The sequence below is a fragment of the Pholcus phalangioides genome, unplaced genomic scaffold (assembly GCF_987345545.1).
Source record: "Pholcus phalangioides strain wild (caught in Gottingen) unplaced genomic scaffold, Ppha-v1.0 ptg000015l_1, whole genome shotgun sequence".
NCBI classification, from domain to species: Eukaryota; Metazoa; Arthropoda; class Arachnida; order Araneae; family Pholcidae; genus Pholcus; species Pholcus phalangioides.
The window spans coordinates 54,456,424-54,472,806 of record NW_028301608.1 but is presented as its reverse complement, the minus strand read 5'-3'; the positions used below and the strand labels follow the sequence as shown (position 1 = coordinate 54,472,806).

Below are 16,383 nucleotides of genomic sequence, written 5' to 3'. Positions count from 1 at the left end.
GAATTTGTCATATTTACTGGTGATTATGTATAATCCCTAGCACGTATTGGAAAATGTGGTATATCGTCAATGAATTACCTAAATTTACCGAATATTTTGTTCTAGCTTCCGTCTGGCTTGATGGATTACATCTGTGATGTTGATTATGTTCGAAAATGTTGATAATTGTGAAGAAAGCTCGCATCACCATACTGTTTATAATTACACGTTTTTATCGTTATTTTCATTTAATTTGACTCATCTGCTGACGGTATTTTAAAGTGCAAGGTTAGATAATTTGTTAGATAGCAAGAAATTGTTTGAAAAAAGTGTTTGTTTTTTCATGGTGTTTTTGTCTTTAATAAGAATTAAAATGACCTACCAATAATTTACATGGGTGATTATAATCATCACGTAAATTATTTGAATAATTTTATATAAATAATTGATTATTATCATTATGTTTTATTTCTATTTATTATCATTTTCTTCGTATTCTCCTTTTCATAATGTAGTAAGTAGTCAAAGGGTTTATTTTATGGTAAAATGTGTGTAGTTCACCCACACCGTACGGGAGAAACTGCTAATAAGTTGAATCTAAGTGATAATTCCGCGTGATTTCTTCCATATTTAGCATAATTAGCAACTTCATTAGGGAAAAATGTATAATCATGTTAAAAATGAAAATTTGTAGGAAAATTCATCAAACTTACCGAGACGATTGGTTGTTATACATAATGCCCGTTGATTATAATCACCGATTTATCACATTTACCGTAACGTCTGTATTCTGTCAATGTCTTGCCGATAACGATGAGCTTTTTGCTACTGATGTGATTTTTTCTTGATAACATCTACGATACCATCTGTAGACTAGCATTCGAACTACCAATACCCCAGGTTAACGTCACAGGTCAAATAGCCTAATACAACTATCTAAAAAATATCTTTAGTTATAAATCCTACCGGTTAATTTTAATTTCGTATCTTGTTCAAAAGAGACAATTTCATAGTTTTGGAAAAGTTAATATCGGAAAAAAAGTTTCTATATATATGTATATATACACATCAATCATTTCGACATCCTTGCGGGTAGACGCATTTTCCATTTAGACGTTTCGTGTATTATTTTCGCCTTAACAACAGAAAGATTTATGTTTCTTTCGTGAAAGTTTCAGTGCAAAATGTAATATTATACTTGATGTTCGCATGTTTTATGCATATTTCTCTTCTCGTTTTTATCAAGAACGAAATTCTTCTCTCTTGATGTGTATATATGTCATAAAGAGAGGAAAAACGATTCCCCGTAGCTTCTCGTCCAAGAAGAGATTAGCTGTTATTTGAAACGCGTTTTGACATTGAAATACGCCTGAAGTATCACCTCGTGCCATAAAAACCATCGATTTCTACAACATTTTCTCCAACTATACTGCTCCCGGTTTTGTTTTTTTTTTTTTTCTCAACCGAACATTATTCTTCGTATTATTTTATCCCAGATCGTATTCGTGTTTGTTTCTTATTTTTCTTTTCGTAGGAGAAAAAAAAACCCTGTATCGTGGTTAAGCGGCCCGGAAATAAACTAAGAAAAGTAGAATGGATGGTTTATCTGCTTTTCTTTTCCTCTTGCTTTAGCAATTGGGTTATCTCGACATAAGGTAATTCGACGATATTTTCGGATAATGTCTCGGTTACGTAGACTGAACATCGTACCATGCTTCTTGGGGTGGTTATTTATTTTTATTTATTTATTTTTCGAGATAAGACGTTCGTATATTTATGCACCTTCGAGTTTCTCCATAGAAGTTTTGCATATGTTTAATAAAAAAGCACGGATTTCTCCTGGGAAAAATATTTATTTTTTTCATCGAGGGAAAGTTAGGCTATAGGATTCGATGGCATTTTTTTTTCCTTATATAATGATTTCAAAAACTAACAACATGTAAACTTTTATCACTAAATTCATAATTACGAATTTCGGGAACATCACCTTCAAGAAAAAAGTTGCTAATGCTGTTGTTTGTTTCTTGGCATCATTCTAAAAATGTTTCTACCTTGTATGAATACTTAAATACTTGTTTTGGCTTCTACGAAAAATTTCACATTATTATCGCTTGATTTTATTTTCTTCGTTTTTCTCGCGCCTCCTCGTTTAGTTCCACAATGATTTTCGAAAACTCAATCAGTTTAGGATTTTGAAAATAACGTAGGCACTTCTCTCTCTCTCTCTCTCTCTCTCATAAATCTGCCATTTTTCCAGCAAACGATACCTCCGATTATCTTGAAACCTTTGTGTAACCGAGTATTACGTAATCATTTTCCTGAAATTCATTACAAAATATTCATGATACTTGTAACATATGAAACCAGTTACATTTCCTCCACTTCTATATATATTTGTAACATTCCCATACATTTTCCAAATACTTTTTCCAGAAACCACTTTTTAAAAACGTACGCCTATAAGTCTATGCCTAAGTCTAAGCCTATTTGCATATCTGGGTAGCGTAGATGAGCCTATAACAGTCCGTACTCCTCTCCATCATCGCTTGGCTAATTGATTGCAATAGAAGCCATGGTGAGCATAAAAAATGTAGGGATGATGAGAATTCAAGAGTCATCTTACATCATCAAATGATGTGAGAGTTGAGAAAAAATCAGCATTCTCTGGCTGGAAGTACATTTCAACCCCGGGAGTTACCACACCCACCTGCTCAGGAACTAAATTAGAAATATTGGAATAATGAAAACCTCCGCATGTCGATACCGATGTTACATGAATAAAATGCTAATATAATAATGATATAAATCGTGTTACCTAAAACATTAACTAATAAGATCAAATTCTATTGGCTTTTCCGTTCTGATTATTTTATATAGAACAGAAATGAGCATGGATATTGATTGAGGTATAGAACCTTTGCACTGGGACTCCTGCTGCCACCTACTGAGTAAGAGCAAAAGTATGTGTTATAAATTCTCCAATTCTGTTCTATACCGGTGTGCAGCCTGAAAACAAATCATTCAGAAATAGTACATGGTATCGTACAATATATTAGCATTATTTTTATTATTTTTAAGCCGCATAGTGATATAAAATCTTACTCGCTTTAATACCGGTTAATATATTTTATTTTTGCCATAAAACTGTTTTGTGATAAACATAAAAACAAGAAACTAGTATTATGGCGCAGAAAATTTACGCAGGTGAGCATCATAGAAGTTTAAAAAAATGCATGGTAAACTTGAGCACACACACACACACATCGAGGTTTCCCCCTTTTTCGGAAATAAAAAATATTTTAGAAACGAATATTATTAGAACGAATATTATTATTAGAAACGAAATATTTTCTGAAACGAATATTTTTTTGAAAATATTTTATTATGATTTTTTTTAATTTAAAAAAAATGGAGAATTTGACCGTAATGCCTCATTTCCCTCACTTTCCGGCAATATTCTTGTAGATTTTCCTATGATTGAAAATAAATAAATACAAAACGGATATGAGCTCAAAATGTTGGGGAAATGGTAGAAAAAAAAAGCTTTTTATACTAGTTTTCGTATTGCAATAATCAGAGAATTGTTTTAATTGTGGTTTCTATCATAAATGTTCAAGAAAGTGAATTTTATGTCTCAGTAAATGAAGATTTTTTTTTTAGCATTTTATTTTAAAATATTGTAGCATCGTTATAATAAGCACACGTTTTTAGCAAAAAAAAAGAAGAAATATAGACACATACGGCAAACAAAATGACCTCTTCTTAAGTATTATGGACGTTTTTGACCTTTAGAATGAGAGAATTTAATGTTGAATAAAGCGTAAAAGTAAACGAAACGATGCGAATGGGAATCAAGAAAACAATGACTATAGTAACTTGATTCGGAATATATATAAAATAATTTTTCGAAACTTCCAACGACGGGAGTTTGAAGTGTAATTTCCAAAATAACGAAGCTTCTCGAACCAAACATGCATAAGTTTTCTGATTTTGTTATTCAATCTGTCGATTATACGAGAGATAAGTTAAGACTGATAAGCGCAACCAGAAGCTCATCAAGATTCTTTTGTGTCCGTGTCACTATGCGAATTGAATCAATACTTACTTGACGAGGGTCCTCCAAATGCTTAGCCCTCACTAGTCCTTCGCTATCACTTATAAATATTGACACGTTGGTGACACTTTCGTAATTTCCTCCTTTTCATTGAATTATTCACATCATTCAAATTTTATCGTCTCTTGAGAATCTACTGGATCTACAATCCATGCATAACCACATCTCTTCGGTGTGGAGATATAGGAATGACATTGACTATTATTTTTTGAAAAATCAACGGCAATAGCATTTTCGCTGTTTTCCTTTCGACCGCTTTGCGCATTCGCTAAATGAATGTTTGGGAAGTTCTTTTGCTCAAGTCATGGTCACTTTACATGGTAATACAAAATTTTCAGCTTTGAGTGTAATCTCGTCTTATTCCGTTTCTTTAGAAAATGATCGAGACAAACATTTTTCTCCATTTCTTTGATTTCTTTATCAAAAAAAAAATTCAATTCAAATAATAATAATAATAAAATACAGAATAAGAACATCATTTATTGAACATGCTTTTATTTGTTATCTTCGAAAAATACCATTCTTTATTCCTAGAAAACTTTTTTTTGTTCGCTAAAAGGACTCAACAGTGAGCATAACCTTATATTTCGATTTTATTTGACGATGCTATTTAGATTGAAATTGTTTGGAAGCATCTTTAGTTGATTTATGATTCATTCGGATTATTCACTCATGATTGGTTTCGTCTGCATCATGTACCTTACATCGATTTTTTGGCATGTCCTTTCTATTTTCAATTGATGCTGAGATACCGTACTGCTTAAAATGTTGCTTTCTTTTTTCTTATTTCCGTTGTTTATAACTGTGATGATCTTTAATCTAAAAACAAAGTCTGTAGCTTCACGTTTTCAAACAAAAATTAAACCCCGACCGATTCTATGAAGTTAGTCTGACGTTTCGTCTTTTACCGCGGCAGTAGTCATCATAGAAAATGTCAGAGTCGTCAATGTTGAAAAAGTGTACATATAAGAGGCGGATTATACTTGTTTTAAAGCAGAATGCATATCTATGTTTAACCCCCTAACATACAGTGTAAATCAACATGATATTTTTCGCACTTAATGAACCTTGAACCTTTACTCGTATATCGGGTGCCGAGGATGAGAGGTTGTATTAATTAATTATTCATAACATGGACATTTTCAACGATGTATTTTCAACGATGCTATCTGCATATACAAGGCGCCCCCTGAATTCGTAAATAGTTTAAAAATTTATGAGAATGTAAGTAATCGCTATATTTGAATGCGGTTTGCGAAAAAGTTATTCTCACAAACAAATGCAACTTTTTTTTTGTTACAGAAAAAAAAGCTAATTAGTAAAAATTTTGTCGATAGACGGTATGCTATGAACTAGTCTGGCAGAAGTGGTTGGACCTGAACCTTTCTTCAATCTCTTATCTGTCCGAAACGATCGTAAAGCTTCAGTTGGCGATCGGTGCCTGTTATAAAGTCACCAATAGTATTTTATCCATCAAGGTCAATATCGCAATAAAAACCTTACGTAAACACATTCAGTAACATGAAAATTCGAAAATGAGCTATTTAATCGTACAACCTACATTTTATAGAACTCTGATCTGCATATTTCCAGTTATTAGCTTTCGTGCAGTGCCCCTCTAATGACAAACATTTGAACTAAACTTTTTTTCTGTAACCCAAAAAAACCCTCTTCGTGAGAATCACTTCATCGCAAACCGCATTCAAATATATACTGATTCCTTCAATTTTTATCAATTTTTAAACTAATCACCAATTTATTGGACGCCCTGTATGTTTTAAAAGTTTTAAATATAAATCAATTTTTTTTAATTTTTAAAATAACTAATACTATATATAAAATAATAAGTAATGTATGCATTATTATTATTATTGTCTGGCAATTTCCCATATCCGTCAATCCCCGAGTTTTGTTATACAGAAGTTTACTGTGTATATAAATGAGCTAAAATAATTTTCAACTTGAAAGCATGAATCTCATTGGATATTTCTGAAATTTTATATTTATCATCACAAAGGAAACAAAGATTTAAAATATGATTAATATATTAATATAAAACTTCCAGTATAGTCTGTTTTACCATCTGCCATCGCTATTCCATTATTTCGAAAAAATCATTTGTTATGTTGGGGTAAAAGTAATATAAGTAGCCAATATTTACATTTCTATATACTTCCAATCATTTTGAAATATTTTTCAGTCAATTAAAAAAAAACAATCAATCAGATCTATTTGCAACGTTAGTTAATAAGTTACAGGGGATTGTGGTGAACGGGGAATTTTCTGATTGTGTAGATGTTAAAAGTTTGCGTCCATCGAGGAAGTGTCCTTGTACGTTAGTAAATTTTTTTCACTTTTATCGATAAGCACGACAGGGTATAGATGAGAATGTGAGCAAATTTGCAGATGACGTGGGTATTGTGGAGGTAGCCTGGAATCACTCCAAAAGGAACAGGCTCCAGACGAACTTAATGGGCTAGCGATTGGAGCATGATCTTTAGCGTTGACAGGTGCATGGTTGCTCATTTTGGTTCGGACAACTCACGTTTGCTAAATAGTCGAATGGTGCTTTCATTCCGGATGCAACTAGGATCTCCGATTTGAGAGTCCTCATTGACGAGGGGCGTGGCTTTCTGAACATTTTTCAGCAGTCATTAAAAAGCATACAAATTATTCGGTTTCATTCTCAAAAAGGTCCCTTCGCGTTCTTCTAAAATATGATCTTTCCACTATTTCCGTGCTCAGTTCGCGTCTTAGATTGGAGTATGCCGTTAGGGTTTGGAGACCGTACTTACAGAGGGACATTAATTTGGTCGGGAAGAGGGGGGGGGGCGTGAAGAGAAGAGTCACTCGTGTTCTTGATGGCACGCGGAGCTTAAGCTATGAAGAGAGAGACTTGGTTTTTTTTTTTTTTTTTCATGTTTACATTGAAAGAGCGCAGGTGCCGGTGTGATATGATTGAAGTGTTAAAAATTTTCAACGAAATTGATAAAATGAACCATGAGTTATTAATACATCGTCAATCATCTGTTTCGACAAGGGGACACCATCTATCGATTGGTAAGGGGCAGTTCCAGGTTGTAGTGCCGCAGGGAGCTCATATCCGGGCTTATCTAATGGGGTCGTGAATTCTAACACGATTGACACGTTTAAAAAAAAAATACGATAAACATATTGGGATAAATTGAAAAACTATCCATACTTAGATGTGACAGCCCTATAATTATGGTTATGGTTTATCATAATTATTGGGTTTTTTATTGCTCTTACTGGGTTGCTGTATTTTTGTATAGCTTAGATACCGACATCCATATTTTTTATGGCCATTTTTTTCAACAACCTCGTTGGACATTATTTCTGTTGTGGTCTTTGTATTTCCATTTGTATAATAACTATGTTTAAAAATAGATTCGTAGCGCATTATCTTGTTTCGTTGGTTTTCAATCACAACAGATGATGTTTAATACATTTGATATCATATGAAAGAAGTTCAAAATGTAAATATTATGTCTTATTTATGACGCCAGAGTTTTATCAATATATTTTGTAAACGTATTCAAATCGTGTTACACTCATATGCTTATGTTTAAGCAATTAAAGAAAAAAATGTGCTAAAATAATATTTCTTCGTGATAAGCACAGAAGAGGTTTAACGACAAACTCTATAGAAATATATTTTCCTGGTATTAAAATAAAGACTACAATTTATTCCCTGAAGTATATTGGGTTTCAGACAAATTTAGATGAACACATTTTGCTCGGTGTGTCAGAAGCAGATGTTTTTCTCATCATGGAAGCAAAATGTAAAAATATAACAACAAAATTACTCGCAGTTCTTTAAAAATTCATTTCACTTTTAAACCTATGAGTTTCAAGAATGAACGTGAATTGATTTTTTTTCTTCATGCATGTGATAAAGCTGTTGTATGAAATTTTCATGTTTTTAATACTTGGAGTTAGCCTCAAAAATATTGCTCAGCGTAGGTAAGAATCCATCGCAATAATTTATTATAAACTTTCTTTTCAAAATTTTTTTTTATTTAAACGGAGATTTTCTTTTAATTTCGGAATAAATTGAAAAATATCTCTTATATCATAACTGATTCATTCATTCCGTTGTGAACCTTTATAACAATACAGATCTTCGAAATAAACAAAATAATATGAAAAACAGAAAAATATTAAATTCATTGTTTAAATAAGGTCTTTAACGCATATCCTACGAGTCTTGTGTCTCTCGAAGTTTTTCTTATAGCGGTCCACCGACAAAAAGGCTTACATAGTTACAGAATTTATAGAATATATAAATCTCTAATATATAAATATATAAATATCCTCTATTTGATTCGGTTTCCTGGGCTGTGTTGGGCTAACCCGTTAAGATTCCACTGAGTGAATCTAAGTACTCAGTATGGCTTGTTGGTCATATCGGGACACGTGGACTTTTTTTTTTTTTTGTGGCTCGCAATGTTGGAATAGTTAAAAACACCTGATTTAAAACTTTCGAATAAAAATTTTCATCTACAAATTACATTGATAATGATATTTCAATACTGATTAAAGTGTTGTTAAGAAATAGAGAAGTTCAAAGAATCTTTCCATCACATTAGATATTTTAAAAAAAACCGTATGTTATGGGGTACTTTCACAACAAAAAAAGATATCCTCCAACTTTACTAAGATGGATATATACAAAATATGTATAGTGCCGAAACTCTTGAACTTCTCAGACGGCCCTGAAGAAGAAGTCATCTCCCACCACATATTCTCCCTCGAGGCTAGTTCAGAACCGAGATTGAGAGGTATGAAAAGAATAAGTAGAGAAGATTTTGCATACACGCTTGCTGTGTATATATCCCTGCATACATATACGTGTTATGATCTCGGTCGTCTCAAAAAACTCTCGAAAGATAAAATCGATATCCTCTGCATAAGAAAAAAAAAATATTATATAAATATTGAAGAAATGAAAAAAAAAAAAATTGTAAGAAGCCTGTAGGAGCTGCTCGGGAGCTTCTCTCATAGGGTTTCCTGTCCGAACAAAAGAAATATTTTTTGTTGTTGTTATTATTTTTAGTTTTTTCTCGGTTGCGTCGTCCTCTTCTTCGTAACAGTTTCGTGACAAAAGGTAAGGAACCATTCATCACTAAACATGAAGCGTACTGTTATTCTGAGTTCTAGATAACGTTGGAGAGTTCTTCTCCTTCTCACGCACAACATACCCTTGGCCCTGAGGGCGTTGATGGATTGGGATCTGCCGAAGTTGTGAGAAGAAGAGGCATCTATACGAAAATAAAAATATATATAGGTAAGAAAAAAAAAGGATTCTTCAAGTGAAGATGAGAATAAAGGATGGAAAAAAAATGAAGATGAAATAAGCGGATAACAATGTGTGAATATCCTACTTATGGGGGAAACAAAAGCCCCAGAAACAATCCTGTCGATGAAGTTAACGTTTGACTAAAGAAAAATAAAATAATTGGAGATCATACTTCCACTTAATTAATGTATGCATGGGAAGATATGCTATATAATCTTACTGTGTATGAGAATGAATTGAATGGCAAAACATTTTTGCCAAAAAAAAAAATTGTCAGGATCGGAACACGTTCCGAAATATTATTGGTATATAATTAGGAACAGCTGGCGAATAGCTAATATTTCCATGCTCACGGAAATTAAATCGAAGCAATCACAACAAATCCTGTGTTTACCTTTGGTGAATTATCCTTGCATGATTAAAAGCACAAGAACGCAAATTATCACGTAAAACTTTTGTCAGCATGAAAATAAGAGAAGTGCAGTAAAACCCCTCTTAAGGGTCAACCCTCAGATGCGGTCACTTTTGTTTCACGGCCAAATGAAATTATTCTGGCTACAAGCCTTTTCAAATAACGTATTTCGAACCCCTGTTTAACGGTCACCCTCAGACATAGTAACGGACATCATTTTCTATATCCTTTCCGTTGGACAAAAACCCCTGTAGGGACACCTTTAGCTGCTATTTGGTTCAAATTATGCTTATTAAATGGCAGCACAAAAGTTTTAATATCCCATCCACTTTTTGTATAATTTTAATGAAATTTTGGCTTGAAGTTTGTTATTGATTTGTAATTCCCACGTCAGTTGTGCTCCTATATTTAATATGATTTCATGGTTAGAAAATTCTGTAAAGAATCTCTTCTTCTCTTAGTTGTGTTTATAATGGTCAGCTCTAGCATTCGTCCCTCTCTATCACTAAGAGAAGAGATTGAAAAAATTGATGTCATCAAATGCAATGAAAAACTTAAAATGCGAGTTCGTGCTCTTACAAATGTCGAGAGGACATAGATGTGTTCAATTTTGAAACAAAAGGAAAATTGGCACGAAGAAAGGCTGAAAAACGTAAATCGATCCAGGAAAAATAAATTTCCGATGACAGAAGGACTTGCCGTAGATGCAGTTGTGTACACGATCGGTTTGCTTCAGCATGAAGCAAGAATTCATCTGTGTCTGACCCGATTCTATAGGAAAAAGCTCGAGAAGCTCCAAAACACTTAGACTCACCAATTTCAAAGCTTCAAATGATTTTTTGATCGTTTGCGTTTACATTGTGCAGTGAATCTGCTGATATTAACGATGAAGTGTGCAAAAAATGGAGTAAAAAATTGCCATAAAATATCGAGGAATCTTCATACATGTGTCTACATAGCATATACTGTCCAATAGAAAATTTTTGTACCTAATTTGAAATAAATAAAGATTAAGTAAGATTTTTAGCGCAATAATTTCTAATAGAGTTTCTTTTTCTCCATGTTACAAATTATGACACTTCTTAATATATTTTTATGAATTGATTAATTTTAGAATAATTTTTTTGTGCGTTCAGAAAGCATTAGCATCAGCTTATTTTTTTTTTTTTTTAGTAAAGCTTCCATTCACCGTAGAATAAACTTGGTTTTCAAGAAGATAGTAACCGGGTGACATTTCATTGTGTTGATGATTTTTTAGACATATTCAAAATATTAACATTAGAATTTTATTTTATTTCTTTTTTTAGATTTCTGGACAGATGAAATGAAAGACGTGAGTGCTCATTGTGCTGCCATCTGGTGGGAACTTATAGTACTTGTGTTTCTCATCTGTGGCCATGCAATTGCTTATGGTAAGTCAATGTATTCAAAATTACTACGGCTAGTCCGATTTTAATCGATTAACCGATCAATTGCCAACCGCAGTTAAAAATGTTAAATGAGTTAATCGCCTCGATTGATCCGATCAAAATTAGGTTAATTTTTTAATTAAAAGTTTGCAATTTAAATTGATTTATTTGACTGAACCGATAAGATGTCTTAAATTATGTTCCCATACGTAACATTTCTCATACGTGACCGTGTTTAAAATATTTGAATCAATATTTTCCTCAAATGTTTGGACATGCGGAAACGCTAGTTGATTCAAGGGAAACTACTGGTGATTTCTAAAATAACTGATCAAAAACAAAAAAAAACAATAAGTTCCAATTTAAGAAATTCCAGGATATGACAAGCACATCGTTCCGCCCCATGAAGACATGAATGTGCAAAATTCCCCTTTATTATCAGCTGGTTGGATCACTTACTTTGCTATCTAAGTATTGCCAGAAAATCAAATTATTCCATTATTGAAACACATTTTACAAAACATTTTCAACTACCCATGTTACGCAACTTCCATAGAGTAACATGGGTAGAGTTAAAGATCATAACGTTGTTTTCGATAGCTTCAAATAGCTAGCCTTTATTTCTCGATCTATTTCCATATTTGTTTGCATCCAGTCAGTGAATAGATGAGCGAAAAATGAATATAATATATTTTTAAACTATCAATTAATATTATACAGTATAGTTGCCAATAACTCCGTTTGCTATGAATGAATAGCATTTGAAAAAATTCGATTGAAATTTGATAAATCATTTAAAAATTTTTGATTTTTTTGATTAATCAGTTAAAAATTTTAATCGGTTCCCAGCCATAAAAATTATGCATGATATATTTTAAACAGATAATTTTAAAATAATGCATTTGAATCGATTGGATGTCCAGTATGCATGCTGTGTTGGACAATTAATAGTTTCTCATATATAATGTACTTTGTTTTTACCTGCCATACCCAAGTTCAATGTGCGCTTTTCCATTTGAAAAAAAAAAAAAAAAGTAACTGTGATAGTCTTCAGTAAATGAAATCCAATTAAAAAATTGAAAATCACTAATGCAGTGCCACGTGGCACTCGTGCAGTGCACTATACGAGTGCCGCGATTCGGAACTGCTTCCGTCATGTTGGGTTTTGTTCTGAGTCTTTGATTCGAACAAAAACGATTATTTCTCCGATGATTCCTCAGATTAATTGTGGAGAAAGCATAAATAGCACTATGGGTGATTGTATCGACGATAAATTTGTGAGTATTGACTCTGATCTAGTAACTTCAGGACTTTTAGCAGACGACGATATTCTAGAATCAATCACCCAAAGGAAGTGCTTCATGTTTCAAAGAAATATAATCAGAGAAAGTTCAGATGAAGAAGTATCTGCACCATCTCTCCATTATGCAAGAAAATCTGTAGATGTGATACGTCGCTTCCTACGCAGTCAGGAAAAAGCCGAACAATCGCGGTATAAACTGAATAGTGTATACAAAAAGTTTTGTTTTGTCTTCGGAAAGAAAAACAAGCAAATGTACTTGATTATTTTTTCATGAGGTAAATTTTTTTTGATACGTCTGTCTTGATTCTATTTTTAAGCAACCCCGAATTAAAATTATGAGACTTAGCATTTTATTTAATACAATTTGTTAGAATGTATATAATTACGTACACAAAAACAATCGGGCAGAAATTTAGAGTGAAACCCCGCTAACTCGACATCCGCTTAAATCGACATGTTTGTCGATACTTTAGGGGTGTCGAGTTACGGAGAGTCTACTGTACTATATAACACTATTACACTATTTAATGAGTCGAAGCATAATTTGGTAGATGATACAGTGCTTTGTGTAGAAGTCATTCTGGTACAGTCAATTTAATTAAAAAAAGTAGATGATCTCAAATATGTCTGCTTAATTAAACTTCAATGAAAACTTGGCTCTCAAACAAAAAATATATCAACGAGTACATGAAGACAAAAACATGGATTATATTTAAAGAAAAAAAACATAACACTGCTCAACACTGATTTAGGTGTAATGGATATTTCAGTGATTTTTTTAGGATGATTTTTGCGGCTCTGATTTCTCGAATCTAGCATTGATTTTGTCAGGTTGGCTTTTGTTTTTGAGATAAAGTGAAAATTAAATTCCCATTATAATACCATGAACAGCGTAAAAATCACATTGAAATTGAGCGTTATAAATGAATACAGTAAATCATTGGCAGAGGTATTTCAGTGATTTTAGGGGTTTTTTTGGATTGGGGGCTGAATCCAAATCTGATACTGGGTTTTGTGAGTTTGGCTTTAGTTTTTCAGATAAAGTGAAAACTAAATTTCAATGATAATACATAATCAACATTGTTTCGTTCAAACAAAAATGCAATTTTTTGTTTAAAAAAAGTGTATAATGAATTATTGCGTTGAATTCTTACGCCAATCAATTTAATTTCTGAGGCCAACTCTAAGCATTAAAAGTATGAAAATTTTCTAGAACAGCTCTATCACATAGATGAAGAAAAAAATTGAATACACGTATATTCTCGAAATTTCGTAAGTTTTAAAGTGAAATGAATTTTCAAAGAATTGCGAGTAAATTTCTCGATTATTTTTACATTAATAATGTAACGTTATGCTTCCATGATGAGAAAATAATCCGCGTCGTCATACCGAACGAAATGTGTTGTTCATCTAAATTTTTCTATAACCCAATATACTATCAATAGGAATGAATTGTGGTCTTTATTTGATTCGAGGAAAAGATATTTCCATGTAGTGTATGTTTTTAAACCTCTTTAGAGCTTATCACACATTGATATTATTTTAGCACAATTTTTTTTTCTTTAATTGCTTGAGCGGACAAATCACATTATTGAGTCTGTGAATCAAAATTGGCTCAAAAATTAGAGCCAATTCGGCAAAACCAATATCAGTTTTAAAATCAGCAGCCCAATATACTCTAAAAGCATTAAAATTTCCTTAAGAACATGAAAAAAATATTTTTTTGTTCAGCAGTGTATAATAATTGTTTCAGTGTCAGAAGAACAGTTAATGTCACTGCCAAGAAATAGACTTATTTTACGTATGTGTGTGTGGATATATTCAATTTCAATCGGACATGATCATTCACGCATTCCCATCTTTACATCAGAAAAAGGAAGGCAGATGGCAGCATGACCACGTAACAAGCGCAACTCGACAACATAAAATATATTAGGGCAACACATGCACTCAGAACACATATTACGGCATGTGCCGATTCGTTAGAAATTCCGTAGAGGAATGTGTACGAGTTGCGTGTATGATTAAGTAGTAGTATGGCAACCCTAACGATCAAAGGAATCGGAATATAAATATAATGGGGACTGATGTGTAAATATATACATAAGGGTTACATAAGGATCAATATATAGGAGGTCGGCGATAGTCCGCATTCCGGACATTGGCCATGTCGCTGTATCGGCCAGTTTGCGATGTTCATCTGATTGGAATTAGTCCATTTGTAAGAAAAAAATGTTACGGCATTCTTTAGACTTACTTGATAACCGGATAAAAACTTGAATAATTGAATTCCATACCATCTTAATAATAGATATAAAACGTTTTTTTATAAAATTTGAATTTTTCTTTTATTTCTCAAACGATATAAAGTTGAATCATCAAAAATGCCAATATATTCTCTTCACAAGACGGTACAAGTTTCCAAGAACTCCCATATACATCGGCAACACGGTGTTGACAAGAAAACTCCAAGTCAAGTATCTAGGTTGTATACTAGATAAGTCGCTCTCATTTTCTCCTCAGGTGATGTACGTAAGAAATAAGGCCTCACAAGCAGTTGGGATGCTATCCAGAATCACATTCCCACAGGCCAGGCTAACGTTGAGGAATAAAGTAATTCTTTTTAAAACTATTATTCGTCCTATTCTGACATATGCTGCCCCAGTGTGGGCTCATGCCAGTCTTGCAAATATGAAACGCTTACAGACACAGCAGAACATCATTCTTCGTCAGTTTACCAGAGCCCCCTGGTATGTGAGAGGAAAAAACATCCGTAAAGATCTTGACTTACCACTAATCTTGGACTATATCAAGGAGCTTGCCAATGCTCATTTTGACAGGCTACGATCTTCTGAACACCCGCATCTTAGAGAAATTGTCTGTTATGACCCTAGAATACCCACAGTACACTCTAGGCCAATGGACTTGCTGAGCGTGGATTGGGTGACGAATTGATGTAATTTGCAGAACATTTTCATGATTTTGATTTTTTTTTTTTTTCAAAACAATTTATCAATCTAATATCAGTTTTGTTTGATATTGCGGATGCTGTGATCGGAATTCAGAGGCATTTATATGTTTTTTTTTTTGTTTTTTTTTCGCAGTTAATAATTTTTCTCATTTATTCATAATTTGCGCTTGCATAAAATGGTGCATTGGGTTCGTGTCGTGTTGAAACTGATGTTATTACAATACAGAGATGGTATGTGTCATGTCTTCATTATAACTTTTTCTTTGACGTTCTTGATTATGGTTATATGACTGATGACGGTTCAACAATACCTCAAACATCTCTGGTCAGTGTCTCTCGATTATGTAAATATTTATAATGTTGGGGTTTTTGGGTAGCATATCATCAGCTACTTCCCTTAAGACATTTCCCCCTTGTTCTTCGATTGTGTTGTGTTTTATCTCGATGAGCATTCATTTCGCGAAGATTTGTAAACAATACTCTCCTGGCTCATTCATTCTCTACACACACACATACACTACATACCTTACACACATGCACAAACTTGTCTCTTTCCTTCTCATACCACCCCTGGTGATCTGTAAGTCGCCAGACAGCCTGCAAAGGCTGGGCAGCGACGGAAACGTTCAATTCCGGTCTGGTCTGGTCTTTTATTTCTCGAAGAAAACTAACGGTATATGAGGAAGGCATTTCATTGATTATTCAAATATTGCAATGAATTTAAAATGCCTAAATTTTGAAATAAAACTTAATCTCAAATTCATTACTTTTTTTTTAATCCTTCATTTATTTCGGGTATATGCTTTTATTTTAATGAAAACTGAACGTTATTATTCAAATATGTTCTTATTCTGGAAAATATTGAAATTAACGTG

At 33.0% G+C, this 16,383-nt stretch overlaps 1 protein-coding gene across 2 annotated transcripts in view; it reads left to right on the top strand.

The window, feature by feature from the left end:
- The window catches only part of LOC149076245 (cubilin-like), a 337,914-nt gene that overhangs the window by 250,679 nt on the left and 70,852 nt on the right, over nucleotides 1-16,383 (top strand). For both annotated transcript variants that reach the window (XM_089243817.1, XM_089243816.1), the window contains exon 3: nucleotides 11,133-11,237. In XM_089243817.1, coding sequence (XP_089099943.1) covers nucleotides 11,150-11,237 — 88 coding nt within the window. In that variant the 5' untranslated portion in view covers nucleotides 11,133-11,149. The remainder of the gene's footprint in view (nucleotides 1-11,132; nucleotides 11,238-16,383) is intronic.